This window comes from Dendrobates tinctorius, unplaced genomic scaffold (assembly GCF_039654945.1).
Source record: "Dendrobates tinctorius isolate UK_male_01 unplaced genomic scaffold, ASM3965494v1 ptg000143l, whole genome shotgun sequence".
Lineage (NCBI taxonomy): Eukaryota > Metazoa > Chordata > Amphibia > Anura > Dendrobatidae > Dendrobates > Dendrobates tinctorius.
In genome coordinates, this window is record NW_027361810.1 from 13,409,770 (window position 1) to 13,433,236 (window position 23,467).

General features: G+C 43.4%; 1 protein-coding gene across 1 annotated transcript in view; it reads left to right on the top strand.

Moving 5' to 3' along the window:
- The window catches only part of LOC141049265 (unconventional myosin-X-like), a 105,982-nt gene that overhangs the window by 13,208 nt on the left and 69,307 nt on the right, over nt 1-23,467 (top strand). Inside the window, exon 2 of the mRNA XM_073545519.1 lies at nt 9,598-9,696. Coding sequence (XP_073401620.1) covers nt 9,598-9,696 — 99 coding nt within the window. The remainder of the gene's footprint in view (nt 1-9,597; nt 9,697-23,467) is intronic.

The following is a 23,467-nucleotide window of genomic DNA, read 5'->3' on the forward strand; positions in this document are numbered from 1 at the left end:
TTACTGCATGACATCAGCGGTAGTTGCCATTCATTGGTTAGTAAAGTGGTTTGGTAGGTGGGTACGATCAGATTTATAGCTGCCCAAAAAGCCACTGTGTGATGCCATGTGACATCCAACAGCCTCTTGGCTCCTCGGCAGCATCCGCAGAACATCCTCCGTAAAAAGGAGGTGGAGGGGAAGAACCAACGTGAAAGGAGCTTTTCAAGACCAATAAAAGTCACCCATAAAATAAATATGAAACATCTTATCTTAGACTGTGTTGTGCTGTTCCTCTAAGGCTAAGTTCACACTGGGTGTTTTTGCTGCATTTTTTTTAAATGGTAATTCTCAGCTGTTTTTCACAGTACCAGCAATGCCCAAGAGATTTTAGAAATCTCAAGCACACAGTTTTTTTTTTTGGTCATCTGTATTTTGTGCTTTGCATGGTTTTTTGGACATGGAGCATGTCAAACCACACATCCAAGCCCTTTCCACTTCCTGCCGACTTCAACTCAAAAATATTTCCCGGATCAGTACATTCCTAAACCAAGAATCTGCAAAAATATCTCCTGCCTTGACTACTGCAATCTCCTGCTCTGTGGCCACCCCTCCAATCTATTCTAAACACTGTTGCCTGACTAATCCACCTGTCCCCCCTGCTATTCCCCTGCCTCTACTTTCTGACAATCCCTGCAGTGGCTCCCCATTACCCATAGACTCCAATTCAAAACCCTATCCATGGCATACAAAGCCATGTGTCCTCCATACATCTGTGACCTCGTCTCCGGGTACTTACCTGCACGCAACTGTGGCGCCCCTTAGGCTCAGTCGCCACAGAGGTACTGCACCTCCTCCTGAGGTGTGGTGCCCCACCATCCAGGTAAGTTGGGGGCTCCTGACCACGCTCCAACACTCGCACCCCACACAACAGGGTAGTTCAGCAAAGCCACATTGCGGCTCCCTGCTTGGAGTGTAGCGGAGCACCTTTGGTGACTCCCTGCTTGGAACACGAAACGTGCTGGGAGGCGGGTGGAGTTAGAATACATAAAAGAGCGGGAAGGTTTAGGATTACAGGTCAGTCAGGAGTAGGAGTCAGAGGGAGGAAGTCACTCAGAGAGGAGTGAGGAAAGGAGATCCCTGGAAGAGGGATGGAGGAAGGAGTGCTGCAGCTGCCTCAGTGATCTGAGCCAGCTGGCACGGGAAAGGAAAGAAGGAGAAAGACATTGAACTGAAACCTTTATCTTCCATAAGAGGGAAAGAATAGTACGGAACGAAGGAGTAGAAGAGAACAGAGGACGTGGGTTAGAGGAAGAACCCTGCCTAGAAGTTCTAAGCGCAAGGCTGGGGCCCGGTCCCCGAGGTTGTATGGACACTAATGGTTCTGCAGCAGACACTGGTGGAGTAGTGGGCTGTAAATGCACTACTCCCATCTAAGACTTGGGGGCACAACAGCAACTTGGATAGTGAGCCAGGACTCAGGAGTAGGGAGTCCCCGAAGCAGGCTACAGCTGTCTGCTGTACAAGTAGAGTTCTTGGGAACATCTGTCAGGAGGAACTCCAGTGTAACTCAGTACTGGGAGTACTTCACACTTAAAGGCACTATAGAGGAAACGTTCAGAAAGGCACATGTTGGTGGAGCGTTTGAAGGGAGCATTCCATCTTGCCTGGACGTTGACTGAGTCCCTGACCCGGAGGACACGGCACGGAGGCAGGCACCTGTGTGTACTACAGACTGTGAGAAAAGCTTTGGAACTGCAAGCCCTGGTGTCCTCCATTCATTCTCGTGCCAACGCACCCAGCACCGCTACATCTGGGTACCAGCTTCTACACCGCTTGTGCCTCTCCTCTTCCCCTACATCTACACTGCCCTGGGGCTACAGCTCCACCTGTGGGGAGCTTCACCATCTTGGCTGCAGCACACCACCAGCCCCAGAGGATCTGCATGCAGTGTCGGCCTAACATCTCACTTGCCGAACACCACAGGTGGCGTCACGAACTATTCATCTAACTACGCTCCACCATTCACATTTTCCCCATTACTTGGGCGCCCAGGGCCACGGTCCGGGTCACTCCTGCTGTGACATATCCCGCTGATACCGGCCCGGTACCGAGTACCCCACAGCCCAGGGAGGGCGGCCCACAGCCTCCGATCCTCACAAGATCTTCTCTACTCCCCTCTTATCGCCTCTTCCCACAATCGCATACAAGCTTTCTTGCATCCCCCCCCCTACTCTGGAACTCTCTACGCCAACATATCAGACTCTCGCCTACCATGGAAACCTTCAAAAAGAGCCTGAAGACCTACCTCTTCCGACAAGCCTACAACCTGCAGTATCCACCAAACCACGACACGACCAGCTCTACCCTCGCCTACTGTATCCTCAACCATCCCTTGTAGATTGTGAGCCCTCGCGGTCAGGGTCCTCTCTCCTCCTGTGCCAGTCGTGACTTGTATTGTTTTAAGATTACTGTATTTGTTTTTATGTACACCCTTCACATCTAAAGCGCCATGGAATAAATGGCGCTATAATAATGCCATTTCGTTCAGCGTTTTTCACTCATTGAATTTACTGAAAAAATGGCACCAAAAACTAAGCAAAACCTGCGTTTTTTTTTTGCTGCAACTTCTTTCCTGCCAAGCATTCAGGATTTGCTGAACCAGAAATGCCCAGTGTGAACGTCGTCTTACGCCTCCTGGAAATGTTTAATTGAATTGTCAGCCGTTGCCAGCTCCTGAAAAGGCTTTTTTTAGCTGTTCCCAGTCTAGACGATCCTCTTAACTAAGCTGCCCGGACTCCAGACTGATATATTTATCCTGCACTGATACATCGAAGCAAACTATTAGTACAGAAGAGTGACTTGTGCTCTTTTATCTAGACTATATAAAATATGAATAAAACATTAGTTGTGAGAAGTAGAAGGTCCAGGCAGATTTTTATTCTGCTAGATGTGAACAATGATTCAATTCACTGACGGCAAGCAGAGATCTGAAAATAATGACAAATTGATACCCAAAATGTCAGAAATTTGTGTAACTTCCCATTATGGAGCGATTGCTCTTGTCATGCATCGGTGTGACATATTGAGGCGTAGATTTGAGCGATGTTGATCATATGATAATATGGCGGCTGATGAACGCCGCTGCGTCTATCGCTCTTGAATAAAGAATCTTTCTCCACCATGACTAAAACGATTCTCGCGGTTCATTCAAGGAAGAAATTATGTGTAAAAGAGACCAAACCAAAGTCATCACCGTGTCCATAAAATGATTCATTGTGTCATAAATACAATAAAGCAATGTGCTGCCCTCGCCGTGAGGGTAAGTGTATCGCCAGCTGAATGCCACCCATTGTCCGCATAGCGCTCAGTCACCCGACCAGGAAGGGAAAGTTTCTAAGGGGAAAAACAAACAAAATCCTTGTGCAATCGTTTATATAGCCTTATGTTAATAGGATGGCGACCATATTGCTTCATTTAAAGGGGCATTACTATCACTATGTGGTTTAATGTAACATGGTGCTTCCTGTTATCAGCTATTTCTGACCAGGGAAAGGATGGACATAGGATAAATGGGATGAGTATGAAAAAGGAAATGAAATAAAAAAAAAAAAAAAAAAAAGCCCATGACTGTATATGTATAATATATACACAGTCACTAAGGCCTTGTTTCCTATAGCAACCAGTCACAGCACAGCTTTCATATTTCAAGAGCACTGTAAGACATGATAGCTGAGTGCTGATTGGTTGCTATGGGAAACGAGGCCTATGTGCAAGATGCACTCCAACTCCACAGCTCCATTTGTTCTCCCGACTTCCCCTAAATATGTGGCTCGTCTCAGGGGGTAGAAAGTCGCTGCCACACAACTCAGGAGGCCCCGTACATATCAGATGTTTGATCCTGCTGAAAGTGTTCAGGTTCAAACCAGCCACAGACTTTAGAGATCTACAAACATGGCGGACACAGGGCACTGCAGTTCCCCTCCCATGACTGTCATTGGCGCCTTGCAATTATGTTGTGGGGGGTTTACTGGGCATTAAAAGTGGTACCTCCACCATTTGCAACAGCCATGATCATTAACCAACTGTCATCAGAGCTGGTCTGCTGGCAGCAGTTACTCAGGTGCCGCCACCATTCATGCAATCCACACACCTGCCATACATGGACGGCAAACGTCGCAGGGTGGATCAGTGGCCTTGATCACAGCATTTGCAGGGGTTCACCGCTTGCTGTCTGTTGTGGGTGCTTTACAGGGGCGGACAAAAGCCCAAGAGGTCAGAGGGCCACATCCACCTCCAAAGCTGGTGGATCTGGTCATTGTGAGGAGCTATTGGACTACAAGGGGCCCCATATATTCTTCCTGCACAGAGGTCTTGTGTCTGCCAGTGAATGGCGCTTGATATGACAATAGGATGGAATTATGGTTGATGGATGTGTTCTTTGTTTTTCTTTTTTTTTTTTTAACGTGTCGATATTGTGTCCCCTGTCTTACAGTATAGTCCTCATATTGGGGGGCTGTTGACGGCCCACTTCTCGGATCTCGCAGGATAGTGTGTACAGGCGCTGACTGCGGCTCTCACTGAATGCATGAAGCAGGCAATTGAATTAACCTCGTCCCCCCGAGAGCAGCTGCAGACGGTATTGTTCTGGCTTCACGAACACCGCCGTTTCAATAAAGTCTGAAAGCTGAGGGGGTCGCATGGATGCTATCATCCATCTGCTAATTACAGGTGGGATCCACGCTCGCCCAGTGGCCTTTGTTCAGCATGGGTTTTTTTTGTTTGTTTGGTTTTTTTTTTCTTTATTTGAAGGATTTATTTTATTTTCCATTAAAAAGAACTAAAGATCTGCAACTTTCTGTTGTACTTTAGGTTCCAATTCCTTGCCATATTTAAAGTCATTGCTTACAGTAGGTGAAGGATGATTTATTTATTTTTTTTAATTACCTGGGGCAGATTCATACAGACCTAATACTTTGTTACAGCTGCAAATCTGATGCATTTGTATCCAGTCTAGTCAATCCTTGGAGGTTGTCTGTCTGTACAGGGTTAGATATGAAAGTAGTGTGGTATGGCTATATAGGTGCTTGCCCCAAGATAGTTGTTTTTTTTATATAAATCGAGATCCAATGTACCAGTTATGAGTTGACCATTCGGTGTTTTCAGTCTCTATGCAGACCCATGTGTGTGCATGGTTACAGACTACAAGCAAAGCATGTGTAGTCTGACCAGGTACGGACTGGGACTGAAATTCAGCCCTGGCATTTGAAATCACACAGGACCAGTCACCGTCCCCAAGTGCCAGATGGGATATATTACAAATATTATCCTGGATGGAGGAAAGCAAGATTTACTGCAAGACCAATATTTCTAATGATACCCGTGGCCTGCTGGGGTAAGTAGCGGAGTCAGCGACTTTATGCTCCTTCACTACTGTCTTGAGAGCACCAATTCTGCTGACAACATCACAGACAAGGCAGCCCATGACCAGGCAGGCCCTTCTGGCATTTGCCAGAATTGCCAGATGGCCAGTCTGGCCCTGAGTCTGACCCTACCAGTATATACTGTATATTGCTCCCCTTATACCATTTTTTTTTTTTTTTTTTTTTTCTTATCTTGGGGGGGGTTTATTTTCAATAGATAGCAGAACGAGTGCAGTAATACAGCACTGCAGTATGACACTACAGTAAAGTGTTTATTTTGTAGTCGGTAACCATGGACAGTTGCAGTTCTGCATAGGAGCTGCAAGCACAAAACAGTGGGAAATCCTTCTGCCTATTATAGATATAGATAGATATATATATATATATATATATATATATATATATATAATTTTTTTTTTTTTTGTGGGGGGGGGGGGGGGTAGGAAAATGAAATGGGTCCACTTCTGCTAAAGAGTGGTTAATGAAGAGGTGAGCGTGGCTTAACAGAAAATGGCAATTTGGCAGCATCTTATTCTCCTGATGGGAAAGCAACAATGCACGCGATGCTGAGATGGGACATCACCTATGAAACAATTATTACATGCGCTGCTGTGGTTGTTGTCAGATTGAATCAAATCATATGTAGCTGTAAACGCAACAAATCGAGGTTATACAGAGTTTATAAAGGAAGTATGAGTATTCCCACTCCCCACAATATTCCCCCACTAATTCCCGCTGGTGCTGTCTGTGTACCTGCCTGCAGCATGAAGACCACCAGACTCCCCTGCTGTGGATGAGCCTGGGCGATTTACTGGGGGTCCCACAGCAGCACACAGAACAATTTCTGCTTGATTAGACTTTTGCCCCTTGGAGCTCAGATTCTTCCTGCGGATTCGACACTATTAATAAGGAGTGTAATAAGTGCAGCAGCTGTCAGATGTAAGGGATGGTGGGTGTACAGGAATGTAGCATCACAGGGGGGTGCAGATACTCTGATTATATCCCCCCCTCCTATTCACAATACACCTAAGAGGGGATGCACTGAGCTAATGGGAAGGGGGATGGGTTATAAATGCTTAACACAGATCCGCCAGATATTAGAATTGTCGTCTTTGTCTTTATGCTGGGGTGTTAATAGAGGAATAGATTAAGTCTGTGTACTGACTGCAAAAAAATATGTATTTACCAAGCAGGTCAGGATTCAGGAACTAAGGAGATGGGTTTATTAATATTTTACCTTCTATTCAAATATTTAGAATAAATTGGCCGATATTTAATGTTTTGTTTTTATTTTTTTTTAAATAATAAATGTACTTGCACATGTAGCAATTATGATGCAGATGTTCCCTCAGCAAATGATTTTTGCTACCGGCGACATATGATATGTCGCCCTGTAAAATCTGTAATGAAAATCTGCACAAACAAAAATCAAAATGCTGCATGTTTCGCCATTCGCACCGCTGGTAAATTTAAGGCTGGTTTCACGTTAGTGTTTTTTAGCGCTGCGCATCGTGCGCGTACATGCTCATGCACCATGCGCCCCTATGTTTAACATGGGAGCGCATGGTCTAGCGTTTGCACGTGTTTGTATGCGTTTTTGTGCGTTTTTTTTTGTAGTGTGCGCCTAGGCGCGCCGGACGCACCCTGTTGCATTTTTTTTGTGCGTCCAACCTGTGTCAAAACGAACGCGCAAAAAAAAATCACAGCCTATGGGAACGCAGGCGTGCGCATCGACATGTGCACGTCAGCGTTTAAAATCGCATGTGTTTTAAGAGTCAATATGGCTACAAACTGGTTACAACGCATGCGCCTAAAAACAGAAAACGCATACAACACGCATGATGCATTTTTTGCGTGCGTTTCTATTGTGCACAAAGTGCAGCGCTAAAAAACGCTAATGTGAAAGTAGCCTTAGCTTGGAAACTTTCTGCAACATGTCGGTGACATTTTGAAATTCTCACCAACTTAGCTGGTCCTCCATAACGCTGCAGATCTTCGGCACACGGTGCGGATTTGAGTGCATTTACTCTGAGAATATTTTATTTGTAAAATATTTGCTGTGCATTTTTCTGCAGAGTATCTGCACCAAAATCTGCATGTGTTCAATAAGGATTTCCATTGCTAATTTTGACATTTGCATCGCAAAACCTGAAATCCGCAAGTAATTTTGCATTTTAAGATGCGTTCCGCCAGTGAAAACTTAAAAGGTTTTCTGGCCTTATCAATAAATCTCATTTCATACAGATGCTTTCGGCGAAAGCATGCAGCGAAATTGACCAACGCTGTGCATTTGACATCTGTAGCCTTGTCTTATTCATGCTGCACATATTAACCAGTTTTTATCCTTTGCAATGCAAAAAAAAAAGGTGAAGCTTATGGTACATCTGCAGCAGAAACCGCTACATTATCTGCACAATTGGGTTCTGTAGCATCCTGCGGGAATCTGCACCGTAGGTCAATTTCTGTGCAGAAGAGTTTCTGTAATGTCTGAATGTGATTCAATTAAATCTTTTTATCTTCTATTTTATTACAGTGCAATTTTTCCTTGTGGAAAATCAACAGCAATTATGTAAAGCGTGAACACAAGCTGGTGCATGGGGTTCTAGCGACATTTATGCAGCCATTTCCCTCAAAATGGCCTAATTTTGATCTGTACTATGTAGCCCCTGTCTGCCACTGACAGAGTTAAAGATGTGGTCACTCACATATGCTCTTGTAAATTATTTAAATGCAGATTCTGCATTTTGCTGTGAAATCTCAGCGCATCCAGGATCCTGCAGATAAGTCTTCATTCCATCCTTTAGTTATTCTGCAGTTCTGGGTCTGTGTTACTGATGGCCTGTCATTCATCTCGTCACTCAGTCCCCAGAAGTGACAGTTCAACTCCTCAGGTCCTGGAGCCCATTGTTCTGAGCAGATTATCGCAGAAATGACACTCTGTGGTGACGCATCTATTCGGGCAGAAAGTCTTCTCGCAGATCATCTTCTATTTCCTCCGTTATCTGTCTCTGTGTTTGTAGAGGTGACACAAGATGTTATGTAATTGGAAAGACCAGTGTACAGTGTTGTCACCTGCAGGATCCTGTTTATGCGATTTTCAAAGAATAATTTTACAGCTGGGCAACCTCAAACTCCCAGCCCCTTATATGTCTCCTCCTGAATCCTGATCTTAAAGGTGGAGTTCTTTTTGACAAAGACATTTACTGTATTCCCCTTCAAACACAAAAATGTGGTTATATTCTTGTACATAGGAGCAGTATTATAGTAGTTATATTCTTATACATTCTTATTCTTATAGTATTATAGTAGTTATATTCTTATACATAGGGGGCAGTATTATAGTAGTTATATTCTTATACATAGGAGCAGTATTATAGTAGTTATATTCTTGTACATAGGGGCAGTATTATAGTAGTTATATTCTTGTACATAGGGGGCAGTATTATAGTAGTTATATTCTTGTACATAGGGGGCAGTATTATAGTAGTTATATTCTTGTACATAGGGGGCAGTATTATAGTAGTTATATTCTTGTACATAGGAGCAGTATTATAGTAGTTATATTCTTGTACATAGGGGGCAGTATTATAGTAGTTATATTCTTGTACATAGGGGGCAGTATTATAGTAGTTATATTCTTGTACATAGGGGGCAGTATTATAGTAGTTATATTCTTGTACATAGGGGGCAGTATTATAGTAGTTATATTCTTGTACATAGGGGGCAGTATTATAGTAGTTATATTCTTGTACATAGGGGGCAGTATTATAGTAGTTATATTCTTGTACATAGGGGGCAGTATTATAGTAGTTATATTCTTGTACATAGGGGGCAGTATTATAGTAGTTATATTCTTGTACATAGGAGCAAGTATTATAGTAGTTATATTCTTGTACATAGGGGCAAGTATTATAGTAGTTATATTCTTGTACATAGGGGAAAGTATTATAGTAGTTATATTCTTGTACATAGGGGCAAGTATTATAGTAGTTATATTCTTGTACATAGGGGCAAGTATTATAGTAGTTATATTCTTGTACATAGGAGCAGTGTTATAGGAGTTAGTCTTGTACGTAGGGACAGTTGGTGGTTTTTATATTGTTTTTATTATAGGAGTGAAATAAGTAATCTATTAATATATCTCTTATTATTAATATCGTTGTGACTAAAACAACATTTTTCTCTGATTTTGCAGGGAGGTCGTGTGTGGCTCATCATAAATGGTAGTTTGGTTCCAGCCACGGTCACCTCTTGCAGTGATGGAGATGTTCTGTTTACAAGCGACTATGATCAGGTAAGATTTAGTAAACACAGTAAATGGGAAAAAAAGTAGAAGAAAATACACATCCAGCGTGTCAGTTCCTTCTCTGAGGGACCATAAAAGGCAGATGATGCAACATTTTTAATGAAACCCAATTGCAAAAATGATCTTTAGCCCCAGATGAATAAAATTGCCACAGAGGTGGACGACCAGTTTCAGAAATCGGCAGTTTTTTTTTTTTTGTTTTGTTTTTTTTTGCTACAATGCATGAAAATGTATCGGCCTGGCTGCTTAGATTGCAGGTGTTTGACTGTTCTGGATAATGTTGTTGCCATGGTCAACCCTTTGCTTTGTAAGCAGGGCATAAATGAGTTTTGTAAAGAATACTTCTATTCATTAACAGCAATTGTGAAAATGATAAATTGAAACGCAAAGTATAGTAGAAAGTTGCAGAAATATTTTTCCTGAAGCCAGCCCACTCTCGCCGCTCATCACATGGCGGTAATTACTGTGTGTCATGCTGCTGAGGGTGCATGGCGGATGAAATCGGAGCAGCGATTGTCTACCCTGCTCCCTCCCCACCTCCAAGAAAAGAATACTAATGTGGTTTTTAACTCTGCGAATCCCATTGATCTAGGTTTTGATCTGCCGCTTTCCTGCCTCAGGTCCCTCCACCACTTAGTGCATTTAGTAATCGATTCTGAGCCGGGGATGGATGACACCATCCGGATCGCCAGCTGTTCACAGATGTGGAGGCTGTTATTGCACGAGATGCTTCACATTCCCATATCGGACCCCCTCGTGCTACGATGTCATTATTAGCACAAATCCAAAATAAAATCCGGGACTTCCAGTCTCGGGTGCTTTTGCCCCCATGTATTTCCCGTGGGTGTCAATGCCCTTTGCTGGGTCCTGGGATAGTTATTAAAGGGCCGGATGTGGTGGATGCAATGAGCCATAGATGAATCCTTTGTCATGGCGAAATCTTGAACTAAAGGAGGAAAATCAAGATCTATATTTATGAGATGGATTTAGACTTTTAATACTAGCGGATATGACAGAGGAAATTTATATTCTGACTGCTGCCATGTGTACATGTTGCAACTTTCTTGCAGATTTGTCACTTTTTTTTTTTTTTTTTTTTTTTTTTTCTGAAGGGTTTCCTGATGCCAGCAAAGTGAATGAGAATCCTGAAGTCTCATGTACATGATGCTTATTTTTGACTTGCAGATTTGGTGCAGATTCTTTCAGCATTTTTGCTGCAGATTTCACCCATACTAATGAACGGCCAAAAAATCTGCACCAAATAAAGCATAAAAAAAAACCAGTTGGTACACATGCAGCATATAAATGCATGTTCACATGGCCAAAAAGCATACAAAACCTACAAATGACAAAATGAAAAATACCCTGCTGTAATGAAATAAGTAAAAAGCAAAAGTGCGCTTAAATCATACAGAGTTCTTAGTAATACTGTATTTGATCAAACATGGCATAAAAGCCGTCCCAACATCGACAAGGTGACTCTGTGGTCTGAGCGGTCCTACACTGTCTAGTATTAATAACCTTATGTGTCAAAGTTGACCTCCCCGACCACAGAGTCACCTTGTCGATGTTGGGACGGCTTTTATGCCATGTTTGATCAAATACAGTATTACTAAGAACTCTGTATGATTTAAGTGCACTTTTGCTTTTTACTTATTTAATTACAGCAGGGTTTTTTCATTTTGTCTTTTGTAGGTTTTGTATACCAAATAAAGCATGTAAAAGCTGCTTCAAAAGAACACCTATTTTACACCAAATATTTAACGTGCTCGCATACCCTTAATCCTAGCCTCAAATACTCTGTGCTGCTGTTTTAAATTTCATTTTTCACATAGAATGAAACAAAACAAGCCTACTTTCACATCTCAACTATTCAGGAGTCCTGTAAAGCTGAGTGAGACCTCTAATGATGTGCTAGTAATACAGCAATATAAGGGCTCGGTGTAACTATAGGGGGGTGCAGAGGTGATGTTCCATTTGGTCCACAGGGTATCAAAATCTGTTCTCAAAAATGAGAACCTATCCACAGGTTTTGTCATATTGTAGCTCAGCCTTATTTACTGCAATACCAGACCCAACCTGTGGACAGATATGGCGCTTTTTTTTTTTTTTTTTCTTTTAGAAGAAAGCAACCATGTTTGCCTAATTCTGGACAACATTTCAGACCCTGCGACCCCCTACAGGATGTGTCTGGTATTACACCCCAGCTTGCTAAAACCTAAAAGTGAATGGGACTGAGTGCAAATTGCCTCTTCAGAGAAAAACAGGACTGAGTGGTAATGGCGATCACCACTTATGGATAGATGTCTTTTTGGAAATCGGTAGCCATGTTTTTCTTATCCTCAACCTAATTGTATTGCTAGTGACATGTCATAGTCACCCTTTAAGTTTCAAGGTGGTTCAGTGAGATTTGTTTTTAACATTAAAAACCTGAGTGACAACCCCTTTTAGAGCTGTAAAGGGATACATGGTACATGAGGAAGCGCCCTGAAGGCAGACGGACAGATGTTTTGTGATCTCCTCTTTGAAGTGTCACACATACACTTAGGTGAGGAGGCGCAGAAAGCTGATACCATGGAGGCACTTGATTTGATCAGACCATTGACGCTTTCTTGTGAATCTAAATGGGATCAAAGAGAAGAAGAAAAAAAAAAAACTTAAAACCCCTATCCACCAAGAGTCCTGACAATATTGAGAGAGAGATTGGAAAAGTTGTCTACAGTGCCTACAAGTAGTATTCAACCCCCTGCAGATTTAGCAGGTTTGATAAGGTTTGATAAGATGCAAATAAGTTAGAGCCTTCAAACTTCACACAAGAGCAGGATTTATTAACAGATGCATAAATCTTACAAACCAAAAAGTTATGTTGCTCAGTTAAATTTTAATAAATTTTAAACATACAAGTGTGGGTCAATTATTATTCAACCCCTAGGTTTAATATTTTGTGGAATAACCCTTGTTTGCAATTACAGCTAATAATCGTCTTTTATAAGACCTGATCAGGCCGGCACAGGTCTCTGGAGTTATCTTGGCCCACTCCTCCATGCAGATCTTCTCCAAGTTATCTAGGTTCTTTGGGTGTCTCATGTGGACTTTAATCTTGAGCTCCTTCCACAAGTTTTCAATTGGGTTAAGGTCAGGAGACTGACTTGGCCACTCAAACACCTTGATTTTTTGCCTCTTGAACCAGGCCTTGGTTTTGTTGGCTGTGTGCTTTGGGTCATTGTCTTGTTGGAAGATGAAATGACGACCCATCTTAAGATCCTTGATGGAGGAGCGGAGGTTCTTGGCCAAAATCTCCAGGTAGGCCGTGCTATCCATCTTCCCATGGATGCGGACCAGGTGGCCAGGCCCCTTGGCTGAGAAACAGCCCCACAGCATGATGGTGCCACCACCATGCTTGACTGTAGGGATGGTATTCTTGGGGTCGTATGCAGTGCCATCCAGTCTCCAAACGTCACGTGTGTGGTTGGCACCAAAGATCTCGATCTTGGTCTCATCAGACCAGAGAACCTTGAACCAGTCTGTCTCAGAGTCCTCCAAGTGATCATGAGCAAACTGAAGACGAGCCTTGACATGACGCTTTGAAAGTAAAAGGTACCTTACGGGCTCGTCTGGAACGGAGACCATTGCGGTGGAGTACGTTACTTATGGTATTGACTGAAACCAATGTCCCCACTGCCATGAGATCTTCCCGGAGCTCCTTCCTTGTTGTCCTTGGGTTAGCCTTGACTCTTCGGACAAGCCTGGCCTCGGCACGGGAGGAAACTTTCAAAGGCTGTCCAGGCCGTGGAAGGCTAACAGTAGTTCCATAAGCCTTCCACTTCCGGATGATGCTCCCAACAGTGGAGACAGGTAGGCCCAACTCCTTGGAAAGGGTTTTGTACCCCTTGCCAGCCTTGTGACCCTCCACGATCTTGTCTCTGATGGCCTTGGAATGCTCCTTTGTCTTTCCCATGTTGACCATGTATGAGTGCTGTTCACAAGTTTGGGGAGGGTCTTAAATAGTCAGAAAAGGCTGGAAAAAGAGATAATTAATCCAAACATGTGAAGCTCATTGTTCTTTGTGCCTGAAATACTTCTTAATACTTTAGGGGAACCAAACAGAATTCTGGTGGTTTGAGGGGTTGAATAATAAATGACCCTCTGAATAAACTTTTCACAATTTAAAAAAAAATTAAACAAAGAAATAACATTCTTTTTTGCTGCAGTGCATTTCACACTTCCAGGCTGATCTACAGTCCAAATGTCACAATGCCAAGTTAATTCCGAATGTGTAAACCTGCTAAATCTGCAGGGGGTTGAATACTACTTGTAGGCACTGTAATAGTGTTTTATGGAATTGCCTTGTGAGCGATTGCCCATTGCAGCTCTCCACATTAGAGCAGCACCCCCAGATGCCAGAAAATCAGGTCCTCCGTCCCAACCCTGCCCCAATGGCATCAGGAAAATACAGGCATTATAAAATGCGGAACCCACAGCAAACAGGTGCAGCTTTGGAAATGTTGGGGTGCCTTATTCTGCACCTCATTTTTAGCAGTGAATGGAATGAGGGCTCCGCACGTCTTAATAAGCTTGGCTGTTTTTAAAACCTGGAAATACTCAAAATATCAGAGCAACTGTGTCTATTTATCACTTTTCTCAGTAGACTCATTCAGAAAGTCTTTGAAATGTAAGTGGGTGGCCATAATCGTCCTCCTGCCTCCCCTCAGAGAGCCCTAGGGGGTCCCTGCCACTTTAGTTTGCTTTGATCTAGTTCACAGGTAATGTCATTTCCCAGTGACTTATTTAGCAGTGATTATAATTCCCGGAGTTAATCTGCCTCCGATTCCTCATTTACATGGATCACCCATGATCCACCGAGGCGGCATTTGTCATCTCCATTTGCTTGCTTAATCTGATATTTCCTGTGAATTTTGACAGATTGAATGAAGATGACCCCCACCTGCCCCCTCTGCTAGAATGCATTATTTATAGTGGGACGGTCTCTGCCAAGGTTGTACATATATGTGAAGGGTTGGGACCAAATGGACCGTTGACCTAGAATTTCTTTGCCTTTTAGGGTTTGGAGTTTTTAGCCTGAATTAGACATTCCCCTGGAGTGCTGCCCGCGGGAACCATACGTTTTTTGAGAGTGCACACCTGGGTTTGCCAAAAGGAGTTTTCAGGAGGAGGCACGCATATGAGTTGTCCTTCCTGTGGCCTATAGGGTGTGTGTTTGGGCTCTTCAGCCTCTTCTATAATATTAATAATTTTATGTACTTGGCGCCAACATGTTCCACAGCACTTTCTAATAAAGCAGGGACGTACAAAGTAACACACAGTTCACCAGTTACGAGAGGAGCGAGGACCCTGCGGCCCGCAAGCTACAATCTATAAGGAAATCGGGGGACACAATAGGTAGAACGTGCCGTCATGTATGTGTAAACTGTGACTAGGATGCAACACGCAGACCAGGACCAGGTGGAAGTAACCAACTAAACTGTTCTATTGATACGGGAACTAAGGGGTTAATTTAGCAAGGAATCAATTATTCAAATACAGAGTATTAAGTAATACAAGATTAGCAAAAATGACAAACGCACTTTAGCAATTGCAGTACAGATTCTCTATCCTTTCGGACTATTTCCCAATAGGGGGGGACTCTGTAAGATCCCTTGTGTGATGACTCCAAAGGGCAGTGCTCATGTATAAGGCCACATGAGATTGTCTTTTCATCTTGTTTCCACTTAGCGCCTGTAGCATAACGGGGGTCACCGCTAGGCCTCCTGACAAAGTCAAGTAACTTCCTCGGACCAAATCCAGTACCGTAGGTCAGTGTTAGATCACCACAGTGGATGTCCACTTCTGGATGGCAGCCCACACTCTGTCTTCAGTGCTTGACCTGCGACGGTTGACTATTGGGCCGTGACAGATGAGGGCTGGGCCTACGGTATTGACTAGCTTAGTCTTAAATCCAGGCCTTGACTGGTATCCGGATCTCGCCCACTGGTTCACAACGTCCTGCGTGTCTCGTTCTCCAAGTGCATCCCGATGACTCTGCCGTGGCATGCCTCTGCACAGACATTGGTTTCAGTTCTTGGTGCCAACTGACGGTTCCGCCTTGTCACTCTGGTGCTTTGTATCTGGACTTTTACATCTTCTTGAAACACTTTGGTCCAGCCATCATTCTGCATAGGTAAATGCAAAGAAGCTGTATGATCCGGTCATCAGCCAGTATCTAAGTGCAGTTGCCAAGTACTATTGGGTGCATGGAGGATGTGGAGACAGATGAATAGAAGGGACCAGATTCAGAGGAAAACTTAGAAAGAGGGGCTGGTTTAGTGAAGTGATGTGATAGACCTGTCTAAAGATGTGTTTTTAAAGCGTGCTTAAAACTGTGGGGGCTAGTTATTAGTTGAATTGTCTGGGATAGTGCATTCCAGAAAACTGGCACAGCACAAGTGGAGTCTTGGAAATAGATGTGGGAGGTTCTGATTATGGTGGATGTTAGTCTTGGAGAAGTTTCAGAACGGACCGCACAGGTAGAGTGATGGACATGAGGGAGAAGATGTAGGGTGGTGCTGAACTGTGGAGAGCTTTGTGGGTGACAGAGATAAGTTTGTATTGCATTCTGTAGTGAATGGGCAACCAGTGCAGTGACTGGCACAGTGCAGAGGCATCAGTGAAGCGACTGGATAGAAATACGACCCTGACGGCTTGGAGATGAGTTTGGTTAGAGGGAGATCTATCAGTAAGGAGTTACAGTAGTCTGTACGAGGATGTATAAAGGCGACAGTAAGAATTTTTGCAGTTTAAAAGGTGAGAGAAAGTCAGATTCTGGAGATGTTCTTAAGATGCAGGTGACGTGTGCGATTGGATATATGAAATAAAGGAAAGTTTGTCCCCTTCTTTGGGAAGGGGACAAACCTTTACTATGGCTCTTGACTGACAGCTCAGACAGGAGCAAGATGGGAACGGCCTAAGCTTTTGGGTAGCCTACTTAAAATTTACTGCTGGTGAGCCATCTGGTTCGGAGGGATGAGGAAAGCTTTCTTGGGAGCCCTTATTTCTGAGATGGGTTGGATATGCCACATTCTTTTGCACTTTTTCTTTATTTTCAAATTTCATCAACATCGGTGCCTACCTCCTGCTTTCAAAAGAAAAGTGAATCCAAAGATATCTTCAAAGAGGCTTGTAAACTACTGGGCAATCCCTTCTTTACAGCTCCACTGTGCATTATGGAACTAAAAAACTGCATATTTAGACTGATGTTATTCCTCCAGACCGTGTCGTGTGGTCACGTGATCTTATGCCACGTGACCACTTTACCATTCCACTCTGATACAATACTGAAGACTGCAGCCGATCAGTGACACTGGCTGCAGTAGTCACTTAACAAAACAATATAATGTGACCACTGGGGTGACAGCGCCGCTATGTGGATCAATGGCACCAATCTGGAAGGTAATTGTGGAATTTTTTTTTTTTTTTTTTTTTTTTTTTTTTTTTATTTTGGACAGTGGACGGACATCTTCTTTAAGAGACGGGAGATTTGTAGTTCCAAAATTGGTTAGGTGATGCAGGTGGTTCGCATGTATAGATGCCCTTATGTGGGGCCATGGTATAAATTATCAAATCTTCAAACCCATTTTCAGATATTCCTCCCTCAAACGTGAGGTTGACATTATGGAGAAGTTTTTTGAAACTTGATACCAATCTTTTCCTCCCTAGGTATGAACCGTGGAGGATGCCCATGCACCTACTGTTGAGGGTATGAAGGGCGTTCTAGGTTGGTCTTGCCCCAGCTTTCTGGGTCACATCTGTGAGAAATCCTTCCCTATGTAGCTTCAAGGAAACAAAGCAAATGTTGGTGTTTACTGCATAAAGCGCATTTTCTCATCGCTCGCGGCTTTTCTTCAACGTTGCTCTGATGTTTTTCTCTAAGGTCTTGAAAACAATGATTTTAGTTGAGAACAGAAGTAAATAGACCAGGATAATGAGCTTCCTGCAGGAAGGGGACGGGGAGCCGGCAGCGCTGGTTCACTGACTACAGCGACAATTTGACAGATTTATTCCCTGGAAGTGACTAATTGATGCTCCTGTGACTCATCTGCACTTGAGATCTTATCATAAAAGTAGATTTTTCGTCGCACCGGTAGTGACCAAGCCAAACTGTCTTCTGCTGTGAACTAATCATAGTGTAGTTAGTTTGGGATCCAAATATTAGATAATTATGCCAATATGTGATTCCCAAAAAGGTTGCGTTGTCTACAGTTCCTACACACAGGGGAGGAAGCCATCATATGGTTTAGGAGGAAGATGTGGTGTCAGCAACTTTATTGGGTTATATCAATTGCTGGTTCTTCTTTCCCTTATTGTTGGGGTTCCCCTAGGCTCAGTCCCTGTGTCCCCTCTTCTTGCTGTCAGGGTTCCTTAAGGTTCAGTCTTAGGCCCTCTCCTGTTACTGTTGGGGTTCCCCTAGGCTCAGTCCCTGTGTCCCCTCTTCTTGCTGTCAGGGTTCCTTAAGGTTCAGTCTTAGGCCCTCTCCTGTTACTGTTGGGGTTCCCCTAGGCTCAGTCCCTGTGTCCCCTCTTCTTGCTGTCAGGGTTCCTTAAGGTTCAGTCTTAGGCCCTCTCCTGTTACTGTCAGGGTTCCCCTAGGCTCAGTCCCTGTGTCCCCTCTTCTTGCTGTCAGGGTTCCTTAAGGTTCAGTCTTAGGCCCTCTCCTGTTACTGTCAGGGTTCCCCTAGGCTCAGTCCTGAGTCCGCTACTCTTCTCCTTTTACTCTGGCCCTATTGGGCAAACAATCAGCAGATTTGGTTTTCTTTACCATCTTTATGCTGATGACACCCAATTATACACATCGTCTCCTGACATCACGCCTGCATTACTACAAAACACCAGGGATTGTCTGTCTGCTGTCTCTAACATAATGTCCTCCCTTTATCTAAAGCTGAATCTGTCAAAAACCTCCTTGTGTTTCCTGTCTCTGCTAATCTACATGACCATAATCCTTTGCAAAAGGCTACCAGGGTGCATTGCAACCTTACCAGAATGCACTGCAAACGGAGGGAAATAGCAAAGTGAAAGTAAAACACACAATAACACTGCGGTTATGACTCTGGTCACTAGATGGAGCCAGAAAACACTGTAAACATTAACAAGCAGGGATTATGAATTAAATGTCGGAGAAAGAACATCCACCATTACTCCCCAGCAACAGGCCCGCTGACTTGGGGTCATTTTTGACTCAGATCTTTCCTTCACTCCCTACATCTGCTCACTTGCTCGCTCATGTCGCCTACACCTCAAAAACATCTCTAGAATTCGACCCTTCCTTACCTTTTGACTTCGCATGAACTTACTGCTGCTCTGATTCAGTCTTCTCTAGTAACTCTCTACAGATCGGTCTCCTCTTAAGAACTAATACTTTCCCTTTTTCTTTCCACCCTGAATGCAGCACCCAGGATAATATTTCTATCCAGCCACTACACTGAAGCCTCCACCCTGTGCCAGTCGTTCCCCATCCACTACAGAACATAATGTAAACTCATCACTCGCCCACAAAGCTCTCCACGGTGCTTGCACCACTCCACATCTTTTCTTCATCTCTGTCTACCACCCTACCCGTCCTCTCCTTTCCGCTAATCAGCTAAAGCTAACATCCTAAACAGTTTGGTCAAATGATCGTGAAGTGATGGCGACCATTTTACGGGGTGGTCAATATGAATTTATATGTGGCAGTAGCGTCAAACACATGAGTTGGTCCATGAGATTGACGTGGAATTTACATGGACCAATTTTAATGAAGACTGGTCTTATGTATTAACATAGACAAGGAAACTGCCAAATCCCTGAAGTCCTTCAGATCTATCCGCACCTCAGATTCATGACTGACTTCACATTATCTCCAGTCGCCAGTATAAAAGGCGTTCTTTAGACTGGTCTGACCATTAAATTCATGAATTATTTTGGTGGACCTAGTTTAGCAGAGACTTGTCATTAAGTAAATGAAAGGGTTGCATTCTGTTTGTTGCGTGGTTGGCGTTTTTCTGGGAACATTCTGGCATCAATTTTGGCCAAATTAAGGAATTGAAAGGAGGAACAAAGCGGTCGCTAATACATAGAAAAGTAGTAATTGGGTAACAATGGGAAACTTTAATTTCTCCCTCAATTTCTTGCACTGCCTCACAGCGTATCTGACTGCGAGCACCGCTTTCACACAAACTTCTAAAACCTTCTAATGCACTTTTTCCTCCAATTTTCTCACTATGTTCAAGATAGTGAATGAGAACATTCTATAAAGCGCTGTACGTAGATTTTCTTTCTCAGACCTGATGGGACTGGTGTACTTTGAAAATCCGTGTCAGAATGGCTGTTATAATCACCTTTTTAAATAATGTCTTTACCGAATATTAAGATGAGTAAGTGATTTACTTACTGTCAGGATTATACAGTTTTCTGACATGGATTTTCACAGTAAGTACATCAGCCTCATGAGGTTTAAGATCTGTTTAATGCATGCATCTTGTTTCGTGAAATGTGGTGTTGATCCGATTAAAAAGGGGCTTCTATGTTAACAAATGTATAGCAGAAAGGGGGTCCCACCACTTGGATCTGCAACTTTCGAACAGGGTCCTCTTACTTGCTGTTCAGTGACGAAGTAGTCGGAATTCCCATACAAATGAATCTTAATTCTGACAACTTCTCTGATAGCGACATGTGTCAGATGTGACCCATTATAGATAAGCCATAAAGGTATGAGCTTTAAAGGCAGCAAGCCTCTCAGCTGAGAAAATTGTATCCGCTTATCAGGTGTAGACAATGCTCTGTGAGCTCCACATCAGCAGCTGCACAGCGTTTTTCCTTGTTTGTTGCAATGTATCAGTCTGGTGTTGCAGGTGTTTATCTCCCAGAGCTTTTTCTGGACTAGATACTGTATAATTGCATTCATTTAGATAAGAGCAGGACTAGTGATGTTCAGGTTTACTGCCTCTGAAATAGGGGACGTGTTTTGTATTTGAAGGATTATTTCCAAAAATCCATAGGATTCAGGATAAGTCGCTGATCAATGAAATTCTGACCCAATGATCCTGAGAACGGAGCTTTAAAACTCAGAGTGGGGTTCTGTCGTCCTGTCCTGGATGGAGCAGATGCTCAGCTTCCCTGCCATTCATGGTCTATGGGACGGTCGAGGACAGCACTCGCTGTCTGCCAGTCCCATAGACCATGCATGGAGCATGGCCACATATGTGCACTTCTGCTCCATTCAGGATGGGGCTGCGGACCCCGTTCTTGGGATCACTAGGGGCCCTTCCAGTGATCAGCACGTTATCTTCTATCCTGTAGATGAGCAATAATTATATATTTTTTTTTTTTCACAGGAGTACAGCAGAAAATTGATTACACAAATTGTCTACCATGGAGGAGCTGTATACAAATGTTTGGGGGGGAGGTTATAGTGTAACTTACTGTAGAAGGTAGTTTGTAGTCTGTGCTCTGAGTGAAAACAGAACCGGGTCTGTGGCTCAGAGTTTAGTTTATAAGACAAAGCTGAGATACAGACTCCAGCATATGAGGCATGACCGTGACCTGTCTGTGTATTGTCGGCCTATCATGACCTTGTGCAAAGACTGTGTTTCTATCCCTCATTTTGCCATTTATAGGTCATCTGAGTAGTGTAAATTAATCATGGATGCCCCCCCACCCACCCAAAAAAAAGTCACCCCTGAAGGGTCGAAAAATAAAGCTTATTCATTCAATTCCGTTTTCACATGGACCACTGCTTGTCATCGAGTGCGGACCCTCGTCTACCTCTCCTGGATAAAGAAAATCTGCCCCTGAAAAGTGAAATTTTGAAATGTGCACAAGTTCTTTTTGGGTTGTGCAAATTCACTGTGCAGCTCTACCGCTTAAACCATTGACCAACCTCTGACAGCAATGTCTGAAGGTCTATGGATACATGTAGGCAGGGCCGAATTTAGAAAAAGTGGGGCTCTGGGCAAAAGCTTAAAGTGAGGCAATAAATGCTCAAACTGCACCATCACACAAAAACATTGTGGTTGCATTTACGTGCGCTCAGTTCAGGCCGTTAAACAAGTGTGATTGACAATATTGAAGTCGTTTGCTTATTTCCCAGCCTATTTACATCAGCTGAGGAAGAATGATGGGGATAGATCGATCACTAGTAATCAGTCTGTCCCCATACAGAATCATGTTTTCAGAAGCATATTTGCAGTTTTCACTGGGCGATGTGCTGCTGGGAACAATGATTTCTGTTCCGGCATAAGCAATCCAATCATTTGATGAATATGCAGCATTTTGCTCTTAGTATAGTGCACCCCATAGCCCTCCATATAGTATAATGTGCCCCATAGTCTTCTGTATAGTATAATACATCCAATGGTCTTCCATATAGTGTGATGCACCCCATATTCCTCCATATAATATAATAATCTCCATAGACTTCCATATAGTATAATGCCCTCTCTATAGTCTTCCATATAGTCCAATGCACCCAGTAGTCTTTCATATAGAATAATGCACCCCATAGTCCTCCATATACAGGGTGGGCCATTTATATGAATACACCTAAATAAAATGGGAATGGTTGGTGACCCAGATCGGCGCTCTGAATTTGCAGAATGGGCAAAACAAATATTGGAACAGGCCCCTCAGTTTACACAGGACATTATGTTCAGTGATGAGGCAAACTTTTTTGGGTGGGTCATTTATATGGATACACCGAAATAAGATGGGAATGGTGACAGTTTTCTTGCGTAGGGCGTCTTGCACTGAAATCTGCAGTGACCCGGGTACTGCGTTCCCCAGACATCAACACAATTTCTATCCACTCCTCACGTGTTAACCTCTGTGACATGTCAATGGCTGTAAACAAGGAGAAACTTGTAAATAACTCATGAAAGAATAAAGTTACATTAAAACTAAGCACACCATTGTTTTTCTTGTGAAATAATTCTCAATAATTTTGATGTCACATGACCCTCTTCCCATTAAGAAAAAAAATAAAGTTGGATCCAAAATGGCCGACTTCAAAATGGCCGCCATGGTCACCACCCATGTTGAAAAGTTTTCCCCCTCCCATATACTAATGTGCCACAAACAGGAAATTGATATCACCAACCATTCCCATTTTATTTAGGTGTATCCATATAAATTGGCCACCCTGTAGTATAATACACTCCCCATAGTCCTTCATATAGTATAATTCATTCCCAATAGTCCTCCATACAGTATAATGCAGCCTCCATATAACAGTACAGAGTATAATGCAGCTCTGATATAGTACACATAGTATAATGCACTCCCCATAGCACTTGATTGAGTATAACGCAGCCTCCATGTTACTCAAGTATTACGGCCACCACATACTCACTGATTTAAAACTAAACACATACTCTGCTCTCTGTTCCCCTGCAGCTCTGGTCTCTGCAGCGCATCTACTCAGCAGCTCCAGTGCTTGACATAGTGTGGCCTGCGATAAAGTGACGCCATCGTGCCCGCTGCATCACAAGCAGAGGGAGAATGATGAGAGAGGGACCGTCGCCTGACGCTCTCTACTCTCATTGGTTTCAACAGTATCAGCATCTATGATATCATCGATCTGGCACCGAGTCCAACTGATTCACGGGTCCCATAACGGCCATGTGGTGTGCTGCTATTAGCGGAATGTCACTGGCTCGGGGCCCCTGAGGGAGTGGGGTCCCTAGGCAAATGCCTAGTTTGCCTGTCCCTAACGCCAGACCTGTATGGTGGCC